This window comes from Rhagoletis zephyria, unplaced genomic scaffold (assembly GCF_001687245.7).
Source record: "Rhagoletis zephyria isolate East Lansing unplaced genomic scaffold, Rhagoletis_zephyria_1.1 Rzeph_scaffold_04588, whole genome shotgun sequence".
Classification (NCBI taxonomy): Eukaryota; Metazoa; Arthropoda; class Insecta; order Diptera; family Tephritidae; genus Rhagoletis; species Rhagoletis zephyria.
In genome coordinates, this window is record NW_016161671.1 from 39,167 (window position 1) to 48,944 (window position 9,778).

Sequence of the window (9,778 nt, forward strand, 5' to 3'; positions counted from 1 at the left end):
TAAACGAATTCTCCTTGCCATTCTGGACTTTCAAGTTCTCAAAGCTACAAAAAAATAATAATAATACAAATAAATAGTAGGCATTTAGTGACGTAAGGTTGTTTTTACGTTCTCCGCAATTTTAATAGACACAATAATTTTTATAAATTTTAGTGCTGAAAAAAACTAAGGTGCATATATTTTAAATTCATTGCTTCGGCACTTATATGTATGCATGTACTTATATAAACTAGAGTATGAAGACAAAATACTTAACAAACTGTTAAAATCTGCAATTTCAGATATTTGAAACTCGGGTTATGAATAATTTTTCGGAAAATTTTTCTGAAAACTTTTATTTCCTTCTCTCCTTAACGTAAAATTAGTAAGGTACAAACAAAATCCACGCGTTCAGAACAAGAATTTTCTTCTAATTAATTTTTCAATTCTTTAACGTAGATAAAAAAAAGCTTTGGTGGAGTCTGCATTTTCCCGTGAACACGAATGTGTTTTTCCACTGCATTTCGAAATTTTCCATTTTATCACCGCTTAAGTTTTGGGTTTTCTTTTCAAGCGTGGCCGCCAGAGAGAGAATTACTGATCGGTATAGTTATTGGGCTCCCGCACACGTTGTAGAAACTAATTGGCTTACTTGCCCATTTTCCATTTGTTTTCGCGCCATTTGTATTAGGAATGTAACTTTTATAAATATCAATCGAAATAGAATAACATGAAGGCAGTGAAAATAGCCTGAGATCATCAAAGCCAAAAAAATTTTAGTCAACACTTGTACAATGAAATGACAGATTTTTAATTTTATTATATTGCCAAATACAACTAAAACTTTCGGGAGCTAAAAAAGTGCTATATAATTCTGAACAGAGCTAGGAGCCAAGGAACATTGAACAGGTAGTATCAGTAGAGCAGCTGATTTGATTTTTTTTTCAAATTATTTGGTTTTAATAAAAAAATTCTAAATTGATAAAATTTAATTACATACCTGTGAAACCATTGGCCACATAAAACAAGCGATTGAATAGCAGCTTTCGGAACGTTCGCCTAACTCGGCAGCGCAATCGCTCATTACTGGGTCTTGCAAAGGATGGATCAATGCTTCGAGAAACAAAAAACATTACTAGGAAAGAAAATTGCAACAATTTTTATTTTTCCCAACTTAATTTTTTATTTTTATTTTTTGCATCTCACATGGCACGCTTTAATTTAGAAGAAAAAATCAGAACAGTTAAAGCGCAGTTAGTCAACGACGTAGTGTAGTTGGATCATGGGACTGGACTATACAAACCTTTTATTAAGAACGCAAAAAAAAAGCAAATATTTTGCCCGATAGGTGGCGCAGCATTGGAGATATTTAGAAAATCCGTATTTAGGGTCCGATTTGTTTCATATTTCGAACATATACTATTTAAATGGAAAGAAATACCTACACAAAAAATTTAGCTGTTATAAAAGCTTAAAGCCACTTTTTCAAATTACAGTAAAACCCGCTTAAGTACCTCGCGAAAAATGTCAACTGTTTGAGGTACTTAGGCGGGTTGGGTACTTAAAAGAACCCGCTTAAGAACCTCAATGCGGGTACTTAAGCGAACATAATTACTGATGTAGTTACATCTTCTTGTTAACTTACATAAATACTTGAATAACAACATTGAATGAAGTATACATAGCTCAAAATCAAAATCGTAGCATTATTTAAATACATAAACAAGTAAAGAAAAACTTCATAAAAAAAAATATTTAGTGCAATGGTAAGTAATTTTTACAAGAATTAAATTGCTTAAAATGTCAGAGTTGGACATATCATTTGGACCAAATTCAAAATGATATTGTTTGCCACCTATGTTTATTTATTAATTTTTAAGATTTTTCAATCAATTAAAATACACTTCATTCCCTAACAAATACAATGTAAACCTATGCTCAAAATTTTTTAGAACACTTAAAAAAAATTCATCATAATTTCAAACTTTTTTCTAAGTGTTTTTTGAGTATACAGTTTCATAGCCCATTTCTTTTACCGAAGGTGTGTAGCGCTGCTACTCAATTTAAAAATACGTAAATATTTTAAGAATTTTAAAAGAGCACTCAAAAGGGGAAAATTATAAGTAAAATTGTAAATGGGGCACGAAAAATTTAGGTACTTAGGCGGGTTGCAAGAATGATAGAATACAAGATTGCGCCAATGAGAGAGGATTTTTGAGCGTAATTTTTGCATGACGTCATCTTGGTGCAATTGCGAGAGTGAAATACCAAAACGCATATAAAAATATGTACACAATGCAGAAAAATGTGTTAATTTTAATATTACACGGCCCAATTTGGCAGGAATCAATAAATATACAAAGATTGATTAATTAGGAACACGTAGCAATAATTTTGGACATGTAGCCCTTTAGGTAAGTACTACGATTTTTAGCACATGAAAAAATGGATGTATTTGAAATTTCATGTAGACCAAAAGTAAGGTGTGCAGCAAAGTGAATTTTTGGACTCGCCATTGTAAAAAGCCATGCAGAGTGCATATTTATACTTTATTTGAAGAATCTTCTTTTTAAAAGAATCAGGTACTAACAAAAATAAGTAGGTAGTGAAGTACTGCCCATGTATCTACTGTAGAAACTGATTTTGTATTTATGCCATTGCCAGCAAACTAAACTAAACACCAACTGTCTACATTCACCATGGAAATATACCAACTACAATTCACCAAGGAAAGACCAACATATAGTTCCATGTAGAAGCTCATAGCTCACACGCATAGCACAAAGCTCGATTTGGTGTTTAATGCATCTCCTCGCCGGCAGAGGCAAGCGGGTTTCACTGTACTTGTTTTCAAATATGTTCATAACGTGTTTTAATGTATCTATGTATATACTTATGTATGCATGCACATATTATGCTTGTACCTACATACATACATATATTAACCAAAACAAATTTGTAAATGATGTTAGTTATATTTATGTATGTATGTCAATAAATAAAATTAAGTCTATATTCATTTTATAACAATATATACGTTACTACATTACATTAATTTAAACAATTAACTAAAACTATTTTAATCTATGTATGTACATGTATGTATTATTTCCACTTAGGTCTGATCATTGAATGGACAATGTTTTACGAACGGCATATCGATGCAGTAACATCCCCTTGCGCTATATATGTAAGTAAATAGAAATATTGCAAAATTAATACGTGCAGAGTTCTAAAATGCTACATTTTTCCTTTGGAAATCATAAAAACTTATCACTCACTTATCTGGAGCATCGTTGCCAATATGATATTCGCTTATCTGCGAAATAACACCGAACGGATGATTCTTTCCGCTCACTGGTAAACGCTTAGGTCCCCGCAATTCCACACAACCGTTTGGACAGGAAACGCCTAAGAACTTTTTATGCTTAAACATTGCACTGGCAAGATAGCAAATACTTAGGAAATGTGAGCAACGGGAACGCCCTACGAAAAATTTATATTATATTAGTTTCCTTTAAACGCATGTCTGAAAAATTCATGACTTCATTAAGCTCCCTCACTTATTGGGTTTCCCTTACAAAATGGCTGAAATTTGCCACCATTAATGCAATAATCTAGATGTCCGACATTATCTTCCTGTCCCAAGAAACCTGCATTGGTATGCAGCACCTGTATAACGCTCGCATCATCGATCGATAAGCGAAAGATATGACCTTTCTTGCGTTCGATAAGTGGACGTGCCGGATCGAGGCCTAGAAAGCAATTAAAAATAGCAGGAAAATTTTATAGGAAGCGACATAAATACAAACAACACAGTCTTGTAAAAACAAATGTTCCGTTTACCGATTATCCGATGCTGCTTTATCGATAAATGATTTGAGATCATGCCACAGATATGCGCACCCAGTGAATGACCAATGCAGGTGATTTTTTCGCGCACTGCTCCATGATGCGTAAGGAAGGAGTAAATCTGAAAGGGAAACAGGTAAATATGAACATAAACTTACATAAATTTGTAATTATTTATTAACGGCATAGCAAAAGAGGTATTACTAGCATAAAGGCTAGGCTAGGCTCTAGGCAAAAAAAAATCATGGCCAACGAATTGAAAGAAATATATATATACAAACATATATCTACAACTATATAAATATGTACCTACATATGTACATATTTACTTATAAAACACTGTTATCTTGTTCGATAAATCATACAGTACGTCCTCGGTAAAATCAACCGATAAAAATTCGGGCAGTTGCGTTGATTGAGATTGTTGCAATAACCGAATCACAAAATAGTTCAGTCTAAAATGAGAATTTCACGTAAAAAAAAGTCACAAAAGTAATATAGTATACCAAACTGAGCAAGTGGCCTGAGACTATGTCTGTCTGGCAAACGACCGCCCTAAAATATTGATGAGGAAGTTAACCTCGAGTTTAAAATTGTTTTGTTTTTTTATTGCACTTGTTTTGGTTGCTTAATATAAATAAATAATTACAAAAAAAAAATGTATAATAATGAAATTGCTTAGATAACTGAAGCACTACATAGTCTGTGAGAAGTCGATTTAAAAATGATTGCATATTTGTATCAGCTGCACTAAACCATACGTGCAGGTAATCCTAAAAATTTTTAACAAACAAACTTACATATTTTAAGTATGTACATAATAGCTATTAAATGCGTGTTTACAGCCAATTTGTTATGAGCATGGACGAATACTATACATTGCACAGAAAAAGAAACAAAACAAAACAAATCTTACCGGTGCTCAGTGGCCAATTTTCCGAAAAACCTCGCCGAAAGATTTACATATTGTTACGATTTTCCTTTGATCCTCGACGATTTACCAAATCCTATCGCTCAAAATACATTCGAAATAATTGTATTGTACATAACTTTACAATAATATTAAGGCAATTGATATCTGTACTCATAGCTATCTATTTTACAACTGTATTTGTAGCTTGCTGATTCGCAAATGAACTTTCTGTGCGCTGCAGCAACACCTTTATATACCTGCGTTCGCACTCATGGCAACTCTAGAAGATTCCTATCGAAACTAATCGACATTCCATTTGACGTTTTTCGACGTCAAAGCTTCTGCATCTTTCATGGTGCATTCGGTCATTCTCTGTTTGTTCGCTTTGGTCTGTCATTCGTGTTTTGCAGTATTCGTCACACTACCATCCACCTAAGTCCGATCGTCCTCATCAGCCACGCTTGCTCTTCCAAACGCTGTAAGCCTTTCCAAGTGGGCCATTTTCATCTTGCTTCTCGGCCTTCCAACGCAATGGATTCGAAACATCCGTCATTCAGCCGCTTGACCAACCCCATGTGGACCTTTTCAGTTACACTGTGGTTTAAAGGTGCAGCCTTCCTTTCGCTGCGGCTTGTAAAGAAAACCACATCGTTTCCATGAAACCCTCTGGGTTCGATTTGAACCCTGCTGCCGGCTTATCTCTCACATGGCGCCCATGCCTCCTCCGCTAGCACATCTTGCTACCAGCTCTTTGACCGTCTAATGGAAGTCAACCCAATATAATCTTTTCTTTATTCTCTCTAGCGTTTTCTTCATTCCCAGGTTCTCTCCATCTCGAACCTCGTTGAGAACGTCCGGAATTTTCGCATCGGTCATCTTCGCTTTCTCATATCCAATCCAAACCAACCAGATATCAGCTTTAAATTATCCCATTGTATCCAGTACTTCTTTGTGATTGGGCTTTCCGCTAACACTTCCTCCCTGGTTGGACGCTTTCGCAGCTCCAACGTTCGCATTACAACTGCTTAGTCTGGGTCATAACGCTGACACTTCCCTATTCGTTCCGCACCTCGCTTTTCCGTCGGTGTCAAATTCATTGACGGGGCATGAATTGCATGGTCTACACGCTTTACTGCTTGCCTTTGCTTCATTTACCGACCACAACCTTTTCCTGGCCACAACCTTTTCCTGGTCTCCACAGCCTACGCCATATCCGGCCTCTGGCGTCGGAAACACTACCTTGTGAACATCTAACTGGCTTGCCCTTAACACTCCCTTGTGGTGACTTCTTCTTTTTCTCTGGGTTGGCGGAACAGGCACGCTTTTCCTGTACCGTTGAACAGCTTCCATCTCCTGTCGAAACAACTCCACCTCTTCCCCTAAGATTAACTGTCTGTAGTAGTACGGGTTATCGTAACCAACCCAGGAGAGGCACTTCCCTGTCGTAACGTTTAGTACATTCAAGGCTTTTAGTCGCGAAAATCGAATGAAAACTCTGACAGAAAACTTCAAAATGCATCTTGTGGTGAGTTAAAAACTCGAAAGGAGAAAATAGTCAAAGAAGCAAAGTACAAAATTTTCATATGCTAGTAAAACTAATTATTGGGTTTTCTCTTTTTACTCGTATAATAAACATTTTTAAAATAAATGTATTTTTTTTAATTATTTTTAAGTTTTTTAGTGCCTAATTTTGCCTTTCTTTCCATTTCTAGTGTCTTTTCCTGCCTATTTCGTTATTTTATTTTGCCTTTTTTTATAAGTTTTTAGGTCCTAAATTCGGTACCCTGCAAATCAACATACATATGTATGTATGTAAATTAGGGTGGTTCAACGTTTTGTTTCCAGCTACTACTAGAAAGGAAGTATATCGAAAATAAGGAGACTCGTAGTTTTTGTTTTGAAAACAGTTAGTATTTAACCGAAGTCTTTAAGTTTTGCATATATGTATGTACTTTACAGATGAAGGCAAAATTTTTTGGTAAAATTGCTATAACTGTAATCGTTGAAAATCAAATATTTTTTTATCGAATAAGAATATTTCTTTGTATCTTCAAAACACGCACGCTATAAAAAATAGGTAGTCAAATTTTAAAGTCAAATATGCATCATTTGTTTTTTCGAAATACGGGTCTCCTCATTTTCGATATTCTTCGGCAGCATTTTTGGACCACACTAATGCCAACAGATATGTAACTTTACGCGTACCTGTGCGGTGCATTGAGCAGTCAGGCGTGTATTGATCAAAGCATGCAAATAGCAGGGGTAACGGGTTAATGGTCGCCAATCGACGGTGATGACGTTGAAATTACGTGACAAATAAGCTGGAAATAAACAAAAATTAGGAATACATATAAGAATGATTATTGAAAAGAGCTTAAAGTACATACATACATACATACATATGTATGCCATTCATTCTGTTCTGATTTTAACAATATTTTGCACCTTAACTCACCATCTCTCAAAAATTGTAAATGCATATCGACAGCGGTGCCATTGAAGCCATGCACGATGAATGCCGTTTCGCGATGGCGACTGAAGCCACCCTTGAATAGCGACAGCGGATTGTGTATGTTCAGTGCAACACCGTGACGTGATGACTTCCTGTAAAGTAAAGCCGAAAACCAAAGCAAAGAAAAAGCCGATAAAATAATAAATAATAAACGAAAGTAGTTAAATCAAATGGTCGCAGTCACTAGGCTTGATATGTATATATATTTATGTGTGTGTATGTATGTTTACATATTGATATGTACCTGCAAACATATTTATATAAATTTTTAAAAACAAATAAATAAAAGTGAGAGCTCAATACTCCATTAGGAAGCCATTGAAAGGTAAATAATTCGCTGGCAGCCGGCATGTTGCACGGCGTAGTGCAGTAATGGGCGTCCACGTCGGATAATCGAAGCAAAACAAATTCGCGGTTACGTACGTATGTGTATGTATGTACGTGTGCATGTCTAATGCAAATATGCACCCAGTGGGAAAATGAAAAACAACCGCTTTGAAAATGCATTTTTTTCCACTAGGCGATGTCATAAAAAAGTATCGAGGGACGTATGTGATTTAGTAAGCATTTTTTGGCACTTTTTCGCACTTTTTGGATACTTTAGAATGCTGATTACATATTTTTACATATTAATCAGAAATATAACCTTAAACTCTTAAGACATGCATTACATTTTTTTTTCACGCTTGTAATGCATTACTACTGTTCCCACTGGGCATGTTTGTATGTATGTATGTATGTACTATATGAAATTGAATTAAATTTGAATTGCAGGTGGTGTGCGAAATCTGCGCTAATAACGGTGAGCATGCAGCCATCAGCAACAATTCAACTTGCCGTAACTAAACTGGTAGATGAGTGCAACAGCAACAACAACAACAACAACAACAACATCGTAAATATGAGTGCACTCTTGTAAAACAAATTCATGAACCAAAGCAGAAATATTAACACAAATAAAGCATTAATGGTAACTGTAAATATTACAGCAATGACATTGACTTTGACGCATTGAGTATTACAAATGTACGATTTGTTACGTACACCGGTTTGGTTAAGCATCAATGCGTTACAACAAGTGCCAGTTACTGCCGAAATTCGGTCGCTTTTCTGTTTTTTAAGAGTGTCGAAGACTAGTTTCCTCGGTTTAGTTGTTATCGTCTTCGTATTCACCTTGGTGTTTCCTTAAGTCACTGAAAGACTCAATCATGTTGCTTGTTAACACACATTTTCCGGGAAATTCTGAAAAAGTCCGCTTACAAGAAGGTATGCTGGAGCTCAGCATATCTTCGTCTTCTTTACCAGACCTATTCGCTTTGCTTCTCTATCCAATCTTGAGAAGGCAGAATAGGCGTAACCCTTGTTTTCACCGATAATATCGATGTCATCGGCATACGTCAGTCAATTTTCAGAAAGCCTTCAATATCATGAGCCTTGAAGTCCTTCTCGCTATACAAAAGCCCGCGGCCAGACGGTATCATCCCTATCTTGTTGCAAACTGTGGATGATGCTATCATGCCATGGCTTTTGTCTATTTTCAATGGATGCATAGCTGAGTGAAAGTGGTTTTCATCCCAAAACCTGGTGGGCGAGGGCACGTCTACACCAACGTTTTTTTTTTTGGCTAATTAGCTTAACTTCCATTGTTCTCGAAACTTTCGAGAGGGTTCTGGACGCGGACGTCCGGGGATTTTCCACGGCGCTGGCATGTCTGAGGCATGAAGTCATTGGAACGGCACTACTCAAGTTCAACCAGGGGGGAGCAAAAGTAGTGGCCTACCCTGACAATGTAGTGATTTTTGTAACCGGGTCATTCCCATCTGTGGTGAGTAATATCATGGATGGAACTTTAGCAGAGCTATGCTGATGAGCCGAGCAATCTAGCCTTAGAGTGAACCCAGAGAAGCTGTATAATTTCTCGATTACCACCTAAGATGAGACTGGCTACCCATTACATACGACCTGAAACAGAGTTTCACAGGCCTTTCGGGGTCATTCTTCCGTCAAGAGCCGAGGAACTTGAGGCCGCAGTCGAGTTGGCCAGTGAGGGTTCCACATTGGTGTCGATCGAGGACCGGATCTCACGCCTTACAGGAACTTTATATACATAGAGACATCTTTCTCCACAATATTCAGAAATCGGATCAAAAGTGGCGCTCGGCGGCTGCCGTATATCCAAACTCATGTGGAACAATCTTAGGAGCACACACAACTTATTGAGAAGACCCAGATCTGAGGTTGAAAGGCTTGTAGCGACTTTTATTTGGCGCTGACCGGTTGGACAACGACTTATGTACAATCTGCAGAGATGAGAATGAGCGGGAAACAGTAAAGCACGTTCTTTGCAAATGTCCAGCTCTACTTAGGGACAGAAATATCATGCTAGGAGCGTATGATTTCTCATCGTTACGAGAGCTCTCTGATTTTGACATATTCATTCGAGGTATGGCGAGTGGCACTTAGCTTCCACTTGGGCGTAATAGTTCTTCCGCCACCGTTCTAACCCAACCTAGCCAACCGTA

The 9,778-nt window shown here is 36.8% G+C and overlaps 1 protein-coding gene across 1 annotated transcript; it reads right to left on the minus strand.

Moving 5' to 3' along the window:
- Positions 1-3,005: 3,005 nt before the first annotated feature.
- Positions 3,006-7,348, minus strand: LOC108370946 (lipase member H-A; the record flags this gene model as incomplete). Its single annotated transcript, XM_017626400.1, has 6 exons — positions 3,006-3,161; positions 3,261-3,465; positions 3,543-3,734; positions 3,826-3,952; positions 6,950-7,065; positions 7,200-7,348. Coding segments are annotated over 6 exons (856 nt in total), but the record flags the coding sequence as incomplete, so codon positions are not given.
- Between the last annotated feature and the right edge of the window lie 2,430 nt (positions 7,349-9,778).